General features: G+C 34.9%; 1 protein-coding gene across 2 annotated transcripts in view; it reads left to right on the plus strand.

The window, feature by feature from the left end:
• The window catches only part of KIAA0825 (KIAA0825 ortholog), a 106011-nt gene that overhangs the window by 23851 nt on the left and 61660 nt on the right, over nucleotides 1-20500 (plus strand). For both annotated transcript variants that reach the window (XM_029958173.1, XM_029958174.1), the window contains exon 5: nucleotides 16490-16660. In XM_029958173.1, the coding sequence (XP_029814033.1) occupies nucleotides 16490-16660 (171 nt within the window). The remainder of the gene's footprint in view (nucleotides 1-16489; nucleotides 16661-20500) is intronic.

Genomic DNA, 20500 nt, shown 5'->3' on the forward strand with positions numbered 1-20500 from the left:
GAGATGAAATATGGATGAGTATGTGGAACATATGAAGGACAAGGTAAGGGAAAAGGCATGCAGGCATATAAGTTGAAAGGACAAGTTCACTGTAACATTGACATATTAGTGGGATAGAGTGTAGTGTCAGAGTACTGTTGAGGTATGGAATAAACAAGAAGAAGTGTACCTTTGAATTATGTAGTGAGATGGGAGTCAATGAAAGGACTCACTGACAGAAAAAAAAAGACCTGTAGGGAACGGGAAATCTGTAACTAACTTTTAATTTCAGCCTCAAAACAGCTCTCAAGGATGGGTAAGTTTAGGTATCTTCATTTTACATCTAAAACATGGAGTTTAAAGTGACACTAAGGGTGTCTCTAAAACGCTCACACATTAACTCTTTCTGTAGTACAAGAAGGAAGAGAACAGTCCTTCAAATCTATTAATACAATACTTCGTCTGCTTGATTTTTTTTGCCAAAAGATGCACTTTAACATATTGTTGTGCCAGCATATCTATCAGTACAGATTTCCATTGCACATTTCTTTTGTGTATTCAGAAAAGCAGAGGTAGGTGAAAATAAACAAAGTAAATCTTAGGAATCTGCTTACAACTTTAAAACATTTTCTGTAATTAATTTGAATTAAAAAAACTTCAGTATTTCATAAGTATTAGAGCAGATTTTAATTTTTATTGAAAATGCAGTAAATGTCAGATTTGCACATGCAAAACCTGTCCTCTTAGCACCTATGAAATGTGCTTGGAAGTGCTGTTCATTAATATCATTTAATACTCCAAGTTACTTTCTTCACAGGGCCTGTCGTGCTCATGTCTTCATATTATTTTACTTCAAGAAGTTAGTATGGGAGACAGGCACTGATTTACCTACAGTTTCTCACTAGTTTTCTGCAGAATCGAACTGCTCTAGATGATCTGTGATTATAGACTGCAGGCAGCCAAACCATAAGCCAAACCAGTGAAGTTGGCAGGCTAGAGCAAAATAGGGGGTCAGAGTTATGTAGTTTTGGGTATGGTTTGTTTTTTTCATTTTGTGGACATGTCATAGCCTATTATTTGGTATTATTAACCAACTCAAGCAAAAGATTTTCATTGTATCATTGCTAAAACAGTTATTATTGAATAGTTTATTCTATATGAGCTCATATGTGAAGAGTCTTTTCTGGAAAGAGATTTCTCTACGTTTTTGAATATACTATGTTTGTACCATGTCAGAAAAGGGTATTTTTCATTTAGAACTAAAGTGTTCACAAGGCAGTTCACACTGAAATAACTCTTTGGGAAAAAAAAAATTCTACAGACTAACTGTTTTAGGAGGTTTTTGTAATGGTAGACAAGTTCTTAATGTCAAGTAGCTTTTCCTGCTTGGAACTCATATTAAGTTCTGATACCTTTTCTACTCTCACAGAAATGAGTGGAAGTCTGTATTTTTACATAGTTCAAGTTAAAAGACAGCTTTAATAGATTGCCTTGACAGTGATACCCAGTTTGCCAAGTATGAAAAAAACCCTCATGCTGTAGTATGGAGGGATGGAGAAAAAGAAAAGAGGTTTTCTTCTTAGCTGATAGACAGTTATACCAATGTGTTTCTTATTTTTTGATTAGAGGTCTCTGCCCTCTGGAAACCACCAAACCAGCACATTTCAGAACAGCAAAATAATTTAATCTAGTGCATTCAATTGGGACTGTTATCCCAGAGGTGATAAAAAGGCTTGTGTTTGCTCAGTCCACCCTCAGGGTAATGTGGTTTTTGGTTGATTGTTTTTTGTTGTGTTTTTTTTTTCGTTAAGACTTGCTGTAATCCGTCTTACTATGTAGCAGAGGACAAAAATAACTGAAAATAATGAAACAGTGCCAGAACCTCAGAAAAATTTCTATAGACAACCTTCTTCTGTTGGGAAAATACAGGTAGTCTATAAAAAGCTTTAACAGAGTTATGAATCCTTAGAATATTTCATATATAACAATCTATTTGTGAAGTAAGGAAATAATGTTTTTCTTTTCGTATTGTATTAGAACAGTTATTTGTCAAGTACTGTAAAAAGATTGTATCCATTTATCAGGATTGAGGAAGAGCATGGTTTGGGAGAGAAGCTGTCAAAATGGCATGTGAAAAGAGGCAGATTTTTTGGAATTTGGCATCTTCAATTGGCAACTATACTGGAGGCAGGTGTTTTTATGTTATAACTTGCTCCTGTTCCCTATTATATCTGTGACTCTTATTACCTTTAACAGTGCAGGATTCAGCCATAAGTATTTGAGCTAAATTATTCTAGAAGGGTTTTAAATAACATGAATTATAATTTTTTTATATATTTTCAGCACATAATCGATGTTTCCAATCTGCTAAACTAATATCCAAGGAATGTTTCTCAACACCCCCCTAAAAATATTTTGGAGCTTTTAGAGGATTTTGTTGTTCATCATTTTAATCATATGTCTTTCAGAAGTTTATGTAATGTTATGGTATTTAAAAATGTACTAAAAACATCTGTTAACATACTTAGCATGGAAAGAATCACAGTTGGTTTTCAGCTTATCTCTTATGGTTTTTTGCTTCAATTTCCAATGTGATATTTCTCAGAAATTATTTGCAGTAAGTGTATTAAATGTGTACTGTACTTTTACCTTTTGAACCCTTATTATGCTCCTCTGTTTACCAAAATGTTAAGCTAGTTTAATCAGGCATTACTAACCTATCTTAATTCTTCATCTGTTAGATGAAAAAACAGCTACTCTTACGAGTGATAAGACATCTGCCAAAGAAACTTAAAACCCATGAAATTATGCACAATTTATGTATTAGTGGAAGGTTTTCTTTGGTTTATTGGTATAATTTTATACATAAACAGAGAGTGTAAATACATATGTAGACTACTTGGATCTTTTTATTTTTACTTTCCTTTGATTAAGACTAAACAGACATTAGAGCTCTGAGTTTCATCTTTTCTGACATATTCAAATTCATTGGCTTAATATTTTCAAATAGTCACAAACTTTTCAGAGACCCTTAAACATTTAAAATCCCAAATGAAACTTGGCAATACATAGTGTGCTCTTAAATATCACTAGTTGATTATTTTTAAGGAAATATTATTGCAAAGTGGAGGTATATTTTTAGCTACAAAGTAATTAAACCACCTTCAGAGATGTATTTTAATATTCATATTTTGCAATTTTACTGCAGTATATCATCCTGTTACTTATGTGTCTAGCAGGCCTCCTTTCTCTTTTCCTTCTACAGAATATAACCAACTTCCTTTGTATTCTAAAGATATATTCAAATGAAAACTGTGATTTAAATTGTGATATTATAAATTTTTTATCTTTAACTGTTCTTGAGTTCCAACAGAAGATACTGTGGTTGTGGAACACCTAATATGAATATGGCATATATCTAAACTTGAATAGAAGGACTTGGTATTGTTTAGCTGCATTTGGGTAGTGGAACTGAGAGCAAGAAGAGAAACAGGCTCTGGAGTAACTTGTTGAAATGAAGACAACTTTGGGATGTTAAATTTAAATACTTGGTTAGAAAAATCTATTTTGAGCTCACTTAACCTTACATATTCCCAGCAATTTGTTGAGCTAACTTGGAATGCAAGTTTTGGGTTTTGCGTATTGGGCTGCTTTTAACACCATTAGGAAATTAAACTCCAAATAAGCCACTCTCCTTCCCCTACGCCTTTCTGGTAAGGGAGGGACAAAAAAAGGAGAGATTATTAGTTAAGATAATAGTTCATTAAAAGCACAAAGCAATGGAATAAGACACAGACAATAACAACAGCAATATTAATAGCAAAAGTATACAAAAAAGAGAAGGTGTTTTACCCACAGAAAGGTAATACCAGGAAAAAAACCAATATGGTTTCCCCAGACAAGGACAATATGGTGACCATGCCTGCGCCCAGCGCCATGTGGTATTCAGGAACAAAGGCAATATGACAGCGAAGCTCCTGCAGCTAATGTATCCTACCCCTCAACCGAAAACAACAAAAAAGAAGGACAAACAACCGCCCAGAAGCGAGGTTGTCCAAGTAGGGGTTGCTCAGCCTCTCTACTGGGGCTCAGTTCTGCGCAGGTGCCTGCACTGCCATTTCTACTGCTTCGCTGCACCATAGGTTGATCCCGCGGGCCACTGCTGCTTTTTTTCCTACCACTTAGCTACACTGCTTCCAGCTCGGTTTGGCTGGGTTTGCCTGGGTGCCTTTTCTCCCAGCTTGATGAGCTTAACTAGTTGGGGTTCGCCCCTGCTGCTGGCAGCTTCCCCACTGGCACTGTCAATTGAACACTATAGTCAATTGTGGTTTTGCCGCTGTTCCTTTCAGCACCAAAGGTCCATAGTTGTGCTCCGGAGAAAATTGAAGGGGGCACCAGCAGAGTTGTCCTGAGTCCAAAGGGGTTGATGCTGATACCGTCCCAGAGGGCAACAAAATGGCCAACTTCTGGTGAGGGCACCTGGTCTTTTCCTGCTGAAACCACACCCCCCAGTGATGAGGTGGGTGTATAGAATAACTTGGTCACACCCACACCATGCTAAACTCCACCCCCTTCTCTGTAACCAGGACACACATTTAACTTATATTTGATTTCTCCACTACATTCATGTGCATATGGCTTTATTTACCCTAGTTTATAATTTCCTTCCTTTGAAATAAAGAACTTCAATTTCAGACTTGCTTTTATCCTTCCATTTTATTTAAATTCAGTTGCTTTGTGTTCTCTTAAACCATCATTATGGCCTACAACCAACCTTCTATTATCTTTGTCTTATCTATCAAAAATATGGTTACAATAACATTGATACCTTCTGGTTTAGTGACTGTGTAATGAAAAAACCTGATTATTCATGTCTGGAAATAATTAGGATGAATAACTTCAGTATAATTTATTCTCCCATTACTATCTGGAAATTAAAGAGTTCCAAGTTTGGATTCATGTCATTAATATATGTATCTTTGCACCTTTTTTGATACTTCTGTACAGATTATGAATTATAGCAGATAATTTACAATATTTATGTTTTAGTTACAATTGGTTTTCCATCATGTTTTCTCATTTCAACAGTCCACTGTTGAAATCTGTTTTTTTTTAGAAGTATGAGGATGAAGGGGGAAAGTGTTTCAGTCACTTGACTTACTACTGTTCTATCCTGGAAAGTTCTGTTGCGTCTTTCTGAAGTGGTCGTAAGGCATGCTAGTATAAAGTAGACCATGGATGGATTATAGATGATAATATCCAGTATCACTTCCTGCTTTTGCAGATCAAATTAATTCTATTGCCCAGGTCCTTGGATTAGTACAAGCAAGTTTTCAGGTATTTTTATCTATAATGTGTTGTTAAAGACCAAATGTTTAGAAATATAAAATTTTAAAATTTAACTATGGAAATTATTTGAAAGGTTTTTTTCATTAATTTAAACTTTAAGGTGTTTCAAGACCCACATAAATATTGTAGTGACTTTTAGACATTATAAAAACATGAATACTTCCAACATGGAATTTAAAGCTACCTTCTTTCAATTGGAAGCCATTCCTGCTTGTTTTGTCACTCAATGGCCTTGTCAAAAGTGCCTCTCCAACTCTCCTGTATGTCCTTAGGTATTGGAACAGGCTCTAAGCTGTCTCCAGAGCTTTCTCTTCTCCATGCTTATAACCCCAACTCTCTCAGCCTGTCTTCATACATGGTGATCTATGGCACAATCTTCACCATATCTTACACAGGTGGAGTGAAAAACTGTACAGTTTCCATCCATGAAAAATGGGGAAGTTACAGGTATCAAGTAAAACTATAGCACTTTTCTGTTGTGCGTATATAAACTTCACAGAAAACATGGGACAAGAGTGAAAATTACATGGTTATTACATGGGGATTGAGTAAAAATGCAGATATAATCACCAAAGATTGCTAATTTTTTTTATGAGCCAATCAATATTGAGATATTCAATAGATTTAATTGTCACTGATTTCAAATAGTGGAGCAAATAGTGTTAGTGGGAATTTATATAGGAAGTTAGAGTTGAAAATCAGTGGACATACAGATATGATGCAGATTTCTGAAGTTGTCTTTGTTCCTTGGGAAGCCTATTAAACTTTGACAGCCATAGCAAGATCCTGTTACTCAGGGGAAACAAAATAAATATCCTTGAATATAATATAGGAAATAATGTGTTTTATAGCTTGTTTGTCACATATTATTTCTTATTCTTGCAAATATTGCGTTTGATTTCTTCTACGCAATTATATTAAACAGAAATATCATTAGTACTGAGAAAAAAATAAAACCATCTGTTTGAACATGCATAGTTGAAGTTTTAATAGAAAAGAGGTACTCTTTTAAAGGCCATATGAAAACAATATCCTAGGACCACAAATGTGTTTCTAGTGGGAGAATGACATTTTCTTGAAGATTGCAAAAGCATTAAGCTTGTTACTTTTTAAATATATAGTAGGGGGTAAGATAACAGTATCTCAGTTACTGAAATGTCAGTTGAACTGACAGAATTTCAAAGCTGGTAGTGTGCCTGAACACCTTCCATCTTTTCAGAGCAGTTGCTTCAAATTACTTATTAAGCCCGTAATATGAAGATGGCCAGTGGTATCTCATTATTGATATCTCATTAAAAATATGCCTATTCTGGGATTTTATTATCTAGTTTATTTAATAAAATAGGTAAATCCTAACTTTACTTTTGAAATTATTTAAATATTTTTAAACATGAAATTCTCAATTATATTTTGGTTTATATTTTTTAAACTGTTGTGTCCTAATGAATTTCTTCCACTTTATCTTTTCCAACCAGAATTCGAATCTGTTTTCAGAATTCTGTAGAGGTTGAAAGGGGCATAGTTTCACTCTTGGTTTGTTGGTTTGGGTTTTTTTTCTTTCAAAATGTCCACAATTAGCAAACACCAACTAATTATCTTCCTTTGTGCTTTCACAGCATACCTGCATTTTCTTCCACAACATGAAAAAAGCCTTTAACTCACTATGCTCTCTAATTGTTGCATTATCATCCCAGATTTAAAAGATGAAACAGATTGACTCTCTAGTCTGATACTTGGAGAGTGGTCAGAGTTCATTTTGAGATTTATGTACTGTAGTTTTCTTTTTAATAATAAAAAGTGACACAATCTGAGAGAGAATTATAATAGTCTCTTTTTTACTTAAGAACATGGGCTTTTGTGAAGACAAGTGTGTAGAACTATGGTAGATAAGACAATACTTAAAAAATGTCTTTAAGGGTCTCCTGCAGTATTGATTCAAAGAAAGTTGTTACAAGAATTTTCAATACATGCATCTGCCATCCTTTAATCACAAGTTTGTTAGGTGGTCTTGACTGATTTTTGTCAAGACAGAGAATTTCTTCTGTCACAAAATTGTATGGGAAAAAGTCAAAATTAGTCACAATAATTTTTTGGAAAAAAAAGTGGTTAAATTGGTGGGGGTCACATCCTCAAGATGGATGTTACATGCTAAATTAGAATATGCATGTTCTTTGCACTGTGGTGTAGGCTTAGAATTTTTTAAAACCCCTCCATCTTCAATCAAGGGACTGCTGTATCTGCTGAGTTTTTGAAAAGCAAAGCTTTCAGTCATTTTATAGTACTTTTCACTACATTTACTGAATAGAGCAAGGCAATAGGGATATTTCTGTCTGTCTGACGTAGAAAGAATAAGTGTGGTTATAACCCAGTCCCAGTGCCCACGAATGTTCGGGACTGTCTAAAATTAGATCAGTTACTGGTCTCAGACTTTCCAGAAGAGCTTTGTTTTCCTCAATAGATTCATGCACTGATCATCCTCTGGCTACGAATCAGTGCACTGATTTTCTGTTCATGTGCTGGAAAAGTCCAGCACTTTCTGTGACATTATTAGGTGTTCTGTCACACACCATACTAGCAGCTCATCTATAAGGAGGTGCTTTAATTGTGTAGTCTCAGCTCAGTGAGTGGGAACTTATATCTGTGCTGACAGATGTGATTAATCCTTCTTTTGTATATTAGTCTTTCTACAACATATTTGTTAAAAGATTATGAATTTCCAAACATTTCTCTAGAAGTTTTGAAATGGCAGTGTCTGCCCTTTTTTCTGTATGCCTAGATTTATTTCTGATGTTTATATTCCTTGTAAAAGTACTCATTAGAACTTTGTGGTGACTTAGCCTAACTAGGGTTTTGAAATATAAAGAGGTAGGAAGCAGAAATATGAATATTGACTCCAGCTTTATAAGTAGTTTGTTGGTTTTTTTTCTCTTATTAGAATAGAGTTGAACTGGCTCTGTTATATCTTGGAAATTCCAAGGAATAAGAGAAACAAAAGTAACACAGGCACTTTAATCTATTATTTAAAGAAAAAACATAATATCATACATAGACTACACAAAGGAATGATGAACACTTGATAGAAACTCCTGTTTGGTTGAAAGTTCCTAGCAATCTAATTTAAATAGAGTGAGTCTGATGTAATGAACCAATCTATGAGAAACCCAACAATTCCTCTGTGAATGTGGATGCAGAAGGATAGTAATTAAGCTAGCAGATATTTTTATATTTGCAAACATTAAAGAAATTTAAATCAGATTAAAATAAATATGTAAATTATTGTGTTTTCAAATACAAATTAGAATTGTCTTTTATCAGCCAAGTATTTTAAAATGGTTTACAGGGAAATACAAGCAAGTCCTATCAAAGTTACAAGTAATGAGAAAGTTTGAGAGACCTGGCAGTGCCTAATTTCTCTTTCAGCAAAGACTGAGGAAGATCAACTTTTAGAGTTCTTCAAAGACTACTGTTTCAATATAGGTCTATTTACAGTTTGCTGCAGACTTTCAGTGTTTATGCTCTCTTCAAACACTATTTTGGTGTTTTCTGTGTGTGAGTGTGAAGACTTCAGGAAATGCAATGACTCCCTCAGCCCACAGAGTAGACAAGAAAAATAAAAAGATGCATGTGGAACCAGTTTATGTCATTGGTAAGGCCAGAATATGGTTTCAGTTCTATTGAGAAATATTACCAAAAGTAGCATTTTGTCATAGGATAGTTCTTGCAGTTTTCCAAAGGACTGTTTGCTTATAGTTGCTGCTTCAGAAGAAATTGCCAATTATAGAATAGTACCTAAAAAACTGCCCATAACTGCTATAAACAACTGCACATATAGTCTTTCTATAAGTTTTAAAATAATTTTAATTAAAGGGAAGTTTAAAGAATGTCATCTATTTTAATATTATGAGAATTATCAGAAAATTATTGGATACCAACTGCTAAATTCCTTAAATGGACCCATCATTAATTAATTTTAATTTAGAGACTCATTGGTTTGTTTACATTTGAATTGTTTAAAATGTCATTGTCTATCGGGGATTGCATAATCAGAATGTCTTGTAATTTATTAGAGGATAGGTGTGCTTTTGATAATTGAGCAGGTTGAGTCTCTGGTTTCAGGCCAAGCTGAGATAGCTATCGGTGTATAAAGTAATTTTATTAAACATGATTACAGGGCACTTCATCCTCAGAGCACTTGAGGAAGTCTGTAATTTGTTCATCAGAGCTGTAGCTGTATGCTGTCATGGAGTCAGATGGGTGAGAGGATGCACTTGAGATTACAACATGAATTTGATGTCAGAGTGTGATTAGATGTTCTTGTTCTTCAGCCTGTGTTTCCAGCACTGGTCTATCCTTTCTTTCATCAGTTGGTCAGTGAACATGATTTGCAAGTAAATGTTTAATTTTGGCGAATCTATACACTCAACTTTAACAGAGGACCTTAACATTTAGTAACAAACATCTAGCAACCTGATATGGAATCAACCTTCACTATAAGGTGGAAACTGATCTCATTTTATGGAGCAGATTTGGTTAAAATTTTATATATAGTGAATCTCTTTCAAAAGATTAGTGTAGTCTTCACTGAGGTGGTTTAATAGCTGTCAGTGACATACCTCTTTCTATGACAGAAATACTCTCTTGATTAAATATATGCAAATTTATACATGCTTATCATGTTTATACTTCAGTGGAGATCCCTTACTTCAGTGCTTTATCAGATTATGCTGGAACTCCTAGGTTTCGCTGCAGTGAGCTGCAAAGCAAGACGGGTGTTTAAAAAACCTTAAGCACTTGGGTAACAGTTTGCATCCATGTGGTTTCCTTTGCTGCACTAATAGTTCTTTCTGAATCTGTCAGTTTCAATCAGCAGAGAGCACATGTGATCAGTATACAGTATATCTGATAAACTTGTCAATGCCTTTTAAAAGCAGGATTCCCCAACCTATTCTATTCAATTCTACTCTCTCCTTTCCTTTTTCATCATTTCAAGTAGAATCTTGATATGACAGAGATACGTTGCAGGCAGCTGTGTATAGCTAGCTCAGGCTACAACTAATTTGTGCAGAAAAAAATTAAATCAGGAGGTAAATTATTTCATGATTGCTCATTCCCAATAGACTTGGGCATCATTCTGAAGAAAATATCAAATAATTGGTTTCAGGCCATGTCAGACACATGCAATTCCCTTCTCTAATGGCTATGTGAGGTAGCAGTAGGCCTCAGGGGTCACCAAAGAACTGAAAATAGCTTAGTGCCAGGCACAGCAACAGAAAGACAGAGCACATAGGAAATGAAGGGGCAGTAAATGCAATCTATAGGGGAAATGTGCTTCACTTGGAATTTAATGTATCAGCTTAGAATCTGGCAGTAAGCCAAGCAACAATTGTTTACATTTCTGTCAGCATCTGCATCTGTTCTGCATTGTAAATGGTGCTTATCTTTCAGTCAGTAAGTGGTGGAATCAATAACAACTGTTAAGGGATTTTCTTTCCTTTTTTTCATATTTCATAAAAAATTCATGCTACAAACAACGTAGCCTTATATTAATAAGAAACAGACATTAACAGGGTCAAAGATATTTGTTTAGGAACATTTTGTAGCTTCTTGGGTTTGCAGTAATTGTATCTGTGTGACTTGAATGTATCTTGTAACCTATCCAAATTAAACTGTTAAAAAAAACTAGCATGCAGTAATGAAGATGATTTTTTTATAATTATCTTAAATACTGTGTATAGAAAACTGCTGGCACTGTTTGTAATAATTTAGTTCTGTGTAATACCATGTATTACATCTGCTTTGCCGAAATACTCAGTTACTTCTTACAGTATGAGGAAATTAGTGATCGTATCCAACAATACTAATTATTTAAACCTAGCAGTTGCATTAAATAAGGTATGCCAACATGCAGTTTGAGAAAACTGTGAGCAGATGTCCATAAAAATTGAAAATATCATTAATAAATGCAAACAAAAGAATAATAAAGCTTACATAGAAGCTCTGTTTAGGAGATAGTGTGCAGATTAATGCAGTCATAAATGCAAGATTGTTACAATAGTTATAGTGTCACTTAAACGTTAATATCATTGAGAGCTGAGGAACACATTATTGTTAATGGAATTTATGTATGTAACTCCCTGTGCACTGCTTTGAAAATTTACCCATTGAAATACCCCTATACACAATGATTATCAGCAGCTGTGTTTTTGTTGCTTTATTAGGCTATTTCCTTTCAGATTTTAATAATGTGATAGTTCCATTTATTATGTATGCAGGTTGTAGCTAGATTTTAAGTTTAATATTGAACTTTTTATATTTTATTTTCTTCCTCATGTAGCTTTATTGGATGAAATCCCTGACATTGCCTTCTTGTGTCCCTTGTAGAACAATATTGTAGATCTATCTTATATGAAATTGAACCTTATAAATGGGGCAGGGGAATGATATTTAATGTATTGGGAAGGTAATTTATAGTATAATTGATTTTAAAGACCCTTGGTTCCTGCTGAGGGAGAAATCCCCACTGTAATCACTGAAGAAAACAGTCATCAGGTTGCTTTCCAAGGATTCCATCATGATTCTCAGAAGCAGTTTAGCCATGTGGCTCTGTACAGTGAGTAGTAAAGGCTAATTAATCTGAGAGCAGTGCTGTCATAGTGTAGCTATTCTTGAACATCCACAGCGAGCTCACCTCTATTGCAGGGATTTCTGCATCACACTTTACTGTGTCACATGCTTGGATGACTTGAAATAATCGGAATTAGCCATTCAGTTTTTGAGATGTTGTGAATTCAAAATTGTTTAAAATATTTAAGGTGCCATGCTAACTAAAAAAAAAAAAAAAGAAAAGAAAGAAAAATAATCACAAAAGTTACATTAAACTTATGGGACTCATTCATACACATTTTCATACACGTTTTGAGATTTTAAATGCCTCCAGGCTATAACTAAGGAAGTTGGAACCTTTTTTTAATCGTTTTAGGAGCTACAGCTTTGGGGAAAATATCACTTTTGAAACTTGCTATAAAATCACAAGTTAGCAGGTATACACAGGTCGTTTAGATCTAGCTCAGCCTTTTTTCTCGTGTTTCTTCATTTTTAGAGGTGATGGAAAATCTCTAAAAGTGATAAGATCAAGTCAGATATCTTGCTTCTGAATTTAAGTACTTAGGAGAAGCTCAGGTACTATGATCAAGTGCTTTATAGAATGTGTGTCTTTTCACTCTATGTTGCTTGAAAAATGCTTTAATTAACTTACTAGTTGATTAGTTAGTTAATCTAAATTCTAAGACTAGTTAATTCTAACTAGTCTTAGAATTCATATGGACACCTCTGAACTTCATCATTGGCTATGTGAAATTCTCTGATACCATCTTTTTAATTCCTAAGATCTCTCAAGTGGTCCTGTTGGTTTTCAGAAAATAACTTTACTTGCAAATATAGAAAAACTGAGTTTCGGTGTTCAAGATACAGGGTATCCACACCAAATTTAACCTTGCTGTTTGAATCACATGCTGATTTTTTGTTAAAATAATATTGAGTAGAATTAGCTCTCTAGTGTTCTGCTCTGCATTTGCTACTTTTTTGATGTCATGAGGCTTGAATGAGATCTGAGCAGACACTTGAGATCCACTGTAGTCTGTCTGTTACCCTCAGTTTAGCAGGATGGTTGATCAGCTATGTCAGAGTGCTCCCTCCTACCTCCTGAAGACCAGCATGCATGGTCCAGCTGCAGCCAGCCAAATGGTCTCACAAAATGGACTGCTGTATTCTTCAACAGAAGTAGCATGTGCTTTAGATCTTAGGAAAATTTCTTCAGCTTCAATCCATTCTGCTAAAATGAAAGGCCAAACATAAAAATGAATGCCTCTAGTTTCTCTGATGCTGTATGACTGCATCGGCTGCTTTGGCACCAGCACACAAACAAATTGATAGATATTCAATATTAGTTTTACCTGGACCACCTTCTTCTATAAGAAAAGCTTTTTAAGAGTAACCTTGTTTGGGATGACTTCTGCTGCCTGTCATTTCATCCTTGTGGTGGGAAATCAGCATACCTGAAATTAAGTGCCCTTTAGGTCCCCTTTGTCTCTATGTGACAGGATTATCTAAATGTAGAGTTGTTAATTGCATGAAAGTTTTTAGTTTATTCCTTTGCTTCCTTCTATTTTTGTGTAGTGACCCATAAAGATTTTTTTTACTTGCCACAAATAAATAATGTGCTTTCAAGTTAATTCAAGTAAATTTTTTGTCTTTACCACTTCTTCTTCCTCCTACCCCCTAAAAGGACTACAGTGTATTTAGCAGAAATCTCAACTACTTTCTCTTCTTTCCTCTCAGCAAAATAATTGTGCTGTCCTTGCTCAAGCAGAAAGACAGTTTTCCAAAAATTAGCTGTTGTTCTATGGTTTTAGTCTGAAAACTGAAATTCCTTAAGGGCTATGCAAGAAAAGCCCTGCATGCACTAGTGGGCCTTAATGGCCCTAACCAGCCGCTTCAGAGGCCTACACTGCAGCATACCTCATTGTACTGACTTAGGCTATGTCTGCTGCAAGATTCAGCCTCCAGAGCAAATCATCCGTATAAGGAATGGTTTTGTATAGCAGTATTTTTGTGATTCTTGTTCTGCAGAAATTGAAGCCTGACTCTGTGTTCAGAAGCTCAGAACCGTTTTTTACTCCTCTATGTTTGTTTAGGTCCCAACTTCACCTCTATTTAGAGCAATATTTAAAAATTGGCCCATTGGCACATAGACAGAGGGTATATGGTCCACTTTACCTCTCTGTAGCCTCTGTACCGGCCTTTCTGTCTCTTTTCAGAAATTCTTCTCGCAAAATAGTTTTTTAACGTCAACATGTTGTTAGGAGACACTATGGAAGTCCTGTTGATATTTGCCTATACCCAAAGATCCTGCTGCAGCTATTTCCTTGTACATACAGTATTACCTGAGTAAATGGGTTATGTTAGTTCTCTGACTAACCATAAGTCATGAGCCATTTCCAACTTTTTTCAGAGTAACCATAAGTCTCACTCTGTGAATATGGCTGATTTTCTTCCTAACAGGTTGATGGCACTAAGGTTTGGTTGAACATATATCACAGTCAGTCCCCATGTCTATTTCACATCTGTCCACATGGAGACATGTTCTCTTCACGACAATTTCCTATAAGATTTACAAACCTGTTTTGATATTTTCTCTATGTCATAGCATTATCTGCTTAGCTCCTGGCTGTTACACAGTTTATAAAGGTTTCTGTCCTGTAAGTTGTCCAATCAGAACTATGTCAGAAAAGAAGTGCCTTCTCCTCTGCTAAAAAATGGATTATGATATGGTTGTTCAAGCAGCCTGGTCAGTGGTCTTCAGAGTTAAATGCTGCCATCAGTATTTTAAACCTAACAGTCTGGATGTAAATAAGACCTCTCAGTTAAACTTTGGATACCCAGGTGTGTGCACACTATTTGATCACGAAGCACTGAATAAATGAGTTGTCAGTTCTGAGAAACAATAAAACTGAAATATACTTTGAATTATCATTGAAAGTAAAAGTTAAAGTTTTTACTTTTTTCTGAGTTTAGTATTATATTCTAAAAATAGTATTACTGTGGTATACCTTTGTCTTCTAGGTCAATCAAATAATCAAATAATTGCAAGGTTTCTGTGTTCCTCAAGAGAGGAGGCAAGAGCATCACAAGGTTTTCAAATTATAGGAGATAGAACTAATGTTTCGTTCATTTTTATGATATGTTTTGTGTTCTTACACCACAGACTCATGCAGTCATTTCATATCAGTTAAACTCAGATTATATTCTCTAGCTTTCAGGTAAGCAGTCAAGATCTCTGAATAGCAGAATGTGGTTTTTTGTAAGTTTAGGACTTAAAATAAGAAATCCAGTGATAAAGATATTATTTACTTGTTATTCAGAGATGAAAGGCACTAACAGAGGCAATTATGCATAACTCTTTTTCCATTCTTTGAAATGCAAGGGACTAGCATGAATACATCTGTTTGGAATTTTGAGGAAATTCAGATGTGGATGCAAAACCCGCATTTTAATCTCTAAGGCTGCAAAACTGGAATAGTAAATTAGGGAATTAGTATTCAGAGCTCAGCTCTGCTTCTTAGATCTATGTCTATTTAGAAGTGATTTGTGAATGCTTAAAAAAATATCTAGGAACTTGAGAAAAAAGGACAGTACAGAGTATTTCAAATTTGCAAAGGTAAGAGAGATCTGACACATGAAAATACATCTCAATCAATTTCTATTTGTTTTCGTCTTTCAGAGCTTCCCTTTCAAACTACTCTGACTCTCACTGTGACACTTTCTAGATAAACTGTTCTGCTGATGTTACATCTGCAACAGAACTGCATAGGAACGTGGTATCAGCTTGCCACAATTTCCATAGAAGTGCAAATCTATTGCATTTAAAGAAATTATAAAATTAAAATACTTAAACCCATGTGGTTAGGTAATACTGAATTGGAAACATCTCACAGTCATTTATAGTCTGACTTTGCTCAAATCAGAGTTCCCTGGTTGATGTGACATGATTATATGTTATGATTACATGTGTTAACCTTTCAAAATAAAATGTTCAGTTTCTTCTTTTAAATACCAAATACTTATAGTTATAATACTTGCTGATATTTGCTCACTGACAGTCTCACTTGTTTTCAAACCCCACATATTTAAAGTTGTGGAGTGTTAGATTGATGTTTCTTTTCACTCAAATGTCATATTCATCAACTGTATTGTGCTAGCAGATTGTTAAACAGACAAGGTGACTTGCAGAGTGACAACTGATGTGATGTCCCAAACCATTAGAATACAGTAATGACGTGTTTTTTTCCTTTTCGGCTTTTGCAACACAGTGGGTTTTCTGTAAAACACAGGTGAAAAAGTTTCTGAGTAGATCCACTGCTTGGAAAAATATCCTAGTTAATGAATAACAAAACCTGGAATTTAATTGTAACTTCCAAGATAATTAAGTAATGCTGAAGACTTAGGAAGAACTAATGTAACAGTATTTTATAAGGAGAAAAAGATACATTATACGGTAAGAAAAATGAAATTATGTGATATATTATATTGTTTTACATAATCAATTTTGCAGGATCATTTTTTAGGCTATAATAAATGTTATTTTATTATTTTACTTTAACAGCCTCCCAAGAATACCCCAAAAAAGGAAGGAACTTCTGCTTAACATTGTATCAACTCAAATGTCTTTCTCAACTTATCAAACTCTTCTTATTAATGGAGGAAAAAATTGAAGAGCTCTGTGCAGAAATTCTGTTGCTGCCTTCATTTATGGAGCGGAATAAGAACGTTCAAGGTAATCAATCAAATAATGTATTGATTTACTTTGTGCAAAATATAATTTTTTATGATTTTCAACATTACCTAAATTATGTCATCATATTTTGAAAATAACTTTGTTACCATATCCACTGAAGAAATCTTTGTAATACGCAGATTTATATTTGAGCACAATGACTTGAGGAAAAGAACTCATAGCTGTATATAAAGATGTGATGTACTGACTGTAGATAACGAATCATAATGAAAAACTATCAAACACTGTAACTTGACGTTTCCTACTGAATTATCTGTAAAATCTTATGCTTCATATAGGACGCAACAATACATGGAGTCTGAATTCTTTGAAATTGAATGTTTCTGAACTTATCCTTGAAAGATGCCTTTTTCAAGAGAGAAAAGCACTGACTTGAACAACAGTTTAGTTGATCTTAGTATACATACAACTAAATGTTTAAGAATATAGTCCTGGTTTAACCTGTAGTTCTCACAAACATTTACAAATATGTACTATGTTTACTAATATGCTTATCCCACTGGCTTCAGTGGGTGTTTTATAGAAGTAGGCTCTACATCAGTAAAGTGATCAGGCCTCGTTTGCATTTGCTATAGATTCCAAGTTCACTCTCTTTTTCATCTAATTTTATTCAGGAGAACCTGATATGAAAATGGAGGTGAATAACACCTTTCAGGTGACAGTAAGCTCATAAATGTTCTTCTACTCTACTGCTTCTGCCAGTAGAAAAACTCCAAGTCACCAGAGACCAAGTTGTTTCAAGGGCTTTGATTCTATTGCAGGAAAAGATCAGACCAGAAATGAGTCCAGGCTGCTCAGGGAGAGAGGATAGGTGGAGTCAAATATTTACTCTCTGTGTAGTCGAGCTGCAAGCTGAGGAGAGAGGTGTTTTGGGAATATAGTCTTAGAATACTTAATTGATGAAAATAAAAATACGAAATGAGGCACGCATTTTGTTGACGGATTCTTCCTCTGTAATCCTGACATTCTGAAATAAAGAAGTACAGGTTAATCTATGTATTTTTAGACTATACATCAAAGCTCTAATAAAATTTGCATTCAAGTTCCATTTTTGCTATTGGTTTCAGTGTATTTCTCCCTCCTTTAATCTCTTTGTTTTACTAATTCTCAAGAAATGTTAAGCTGTTATACATTATGATTTACGTTTTATGGCCTTGATCCTACAAAGAGGTGTTAGAGTAAACTTCTCATATTGTGGAGTCCTCCTCATGTGTAGGACAGGGTACACATTCGGTAAGAGTGATTGTAAGTCTCTTTATTAGTATATTCTGTGATAAAGTGTAAAGAAGTTGAAAAACTCGAGTGGGAAATTTATTTGACATTTAAATAACTACACTCTAAGACGTGATCTCCAGTAATTCAGAGAACTTAAAGAACTCAACATTGATAAGAAATAATTTACTTTCCAGGAAGTGTATTTAGGACTTTATCCTACAGGCATTTTTCCAAGCTTAATTACATTCAGAACTGTTTCTCTAAAGTATGTTAAGCCTCCTTCTTTGAGGAATATTCTTTAAGGGTAATTCTGTCTATGACAAGTCAGTTCTTAATTGGTACCTCTACTTAATAAAATCTGAATGGGAAATATTATTAAATCTTATTGGAGGAGGGAGTCTTTGGGTAGAAGCTGCATTCTATAAAGAAAACATAAAATTACTTTTACCCTGAAAAACAAGTGAAGGTAAATATTTTACAGGTGCTTTTAGTGAAGTCTTCAGACATAGCTTTGTATTTAGTGTTGCGGTTCTGATCAGGTGGTTCTATTCACAAAACTTTGCTAAGTTTTATGTTTACAGGTAGTATGTAAAAAGAAGACATGTCCAGAGAAATTTTTAATAAGATGTCTGACTAGAAGAAGGGTTTATTTGTGTTATTTTCACTTCATATTGTCAGAAATCTCAGTTGTAGTGATGAAATGAAAAATTATTGAATGTGGGAGAATGAGAGCTATATTTCCAGTAGTTACAGGCTCTGTTAAGTACCAAAAGGGATTTAAAATTTTCTCTGTTAATGTCCTATATTAGACTGATAATCTTATTTTTGTCACTGATGAAGACTGAGTTTTGATAAGAAGGATAGATTAGAATCCTTGTTTTATTTCATCAGAACACATTATAATATGTGACTAGAAAATATAATTGCCATCTTCTGTACTTATTTAGAAGCCTTATTACTAGAAATCTTGTTTAATTTAACAAAATCTGGAGTGTAGATATGTCCAAAGCAGCTTTAAATTAACTGGAGTACCAGTATCAAGTTTACAGTGCAGCACAGACTACAGAACCAGCCTAAGAAGCAGAGCAAATTAGCCCAGATTCAGCCATGTGCTGCTGGTACTAGACAGTTACCTGTACTCTCAGTGGGTTAAAGCTAGGTTGGGTGTATCCAGTCTACGCTTCAGTCAGTGCAGTGAGGGATATCTGAAGTGTCAGTCCTCTGCAAGTAGTACTGGCAAATTAGGGGAAACTGACCTGTTCATAAAAGGTAGGCTAATGTCCAAGTGAACTAAAGTTTCCCTAGACATCACATAGATGGGAACCTTGCACTTGCTTTCTTTTTTTTGGTTGCTTTTAGTATTCACAGGAGTCTTTTATCTATGTAACTCATGCAGAGATGCAACAAAAATAGCATGTTTTTTCATGTGCTTGTGTCAAGTGTTGCATTTATGTCTATAGCTGTTTCATGGGCAGTTTTAATTGTTTTTTTTTGCTTTATATCCCATAGTACTTCAATCTTGATATTTAGAACATGTGTCAAGTTCCATCAGAAACAAAGTAGTTCTTTGGATGGTTCCTCTTTTTAAATTTTTTTTTGTCCCAAAGATGGCATCTGAGTTTTATCTAAACTAGACAGTTTCTTGGCCCTCATTTTTCCCTAAACCCAGCAATGACAAAGAGCAATGGCTGCATAAATTGGATGTAAGAAGAACACTTAGGGTTTATCACAGAAGAATCAAAGATTTCATATCTTCTGACAGATTGTTTGTACTCTTAGGGGGTCTTAAGAGGGGTCAAATGGCTTCTAAGAGTTGCTTAGCTAGATGGTTAAGGGATTGTATTAGGGAGGCGTATGTAGTTAAGGGTAAAGAGACTCCCAGGGTTTGTAAAGCTCATTACACTAGGACTATAGCTGCTTCTTGGGCGGAGAGGTCGAAGGCTTCCACATTGGAAATTTGCAAGGTGGCCACCTGGGCTTCTCTTCATACTTTTTCATTGCATTATCGCTTGGATGTAGTCTCTTCTGCAGATTCTGCTTTTGGTAGGAGGTTGCTTGTGAACCAAAAAAAGAACAGTGAAGAAAAGAAAGACATGTAGTTCAGAGTTCTAGCTGGCAACAAGACAAGTTTCTTTGCAGTGTGCACAATGGAATCCTATGAAGACCAATTTAGGCGGTTGAAAATAGATATTAGAGGGAAGTACTGCCTACCAGCGTTCTCTGATGGTAACCCCATGGCAGACAATAGCACCAAAGGAAGCAGTGAACCAGAGTGAACTCTGTAGGGAGATGGATGTAGAGAGTTTTTTTAGGTGATACGGATATGTCTCTGAGTTCAGTTTGAGAGTTCTGTATCTGGCATCTTCTGGAATATATTCAGAATCCTCATTTTCACGAATTGTCTTTTATGGATTGCAAAAAAATTCTCTGAATTGCATTTTCTACTCTTCTTTTCAGTGTTCTCCATCTAGTTCTTCCTGATTTTATATTTTTGACTTGACTTTACCAGAGCTATCTTAGCTTCTATCCCTCAATGACCAGTATGTACTTGCCAAGTTTTGAGCTTGATTTCAAGTTGCATTTGCGTTATTTAAGCACAATTTT

The sequence above is a fragment of the Manacus vitellinus genome, unplaced genomic scaffold (assembly GCF_001715985.3).
Source record: "Manacus vitellinus isolate BGI_N305 unplaced genomic scaffold, ASM171598v3 scaffold_145_pilon, whole genome shotgun sequence".
Classification (NCBI taxonomy): Eukaryota; Metazoa; Chordata; class Aves; order Passeriformes; family Pipridae; genus Manacus; species Manacus vitellinus.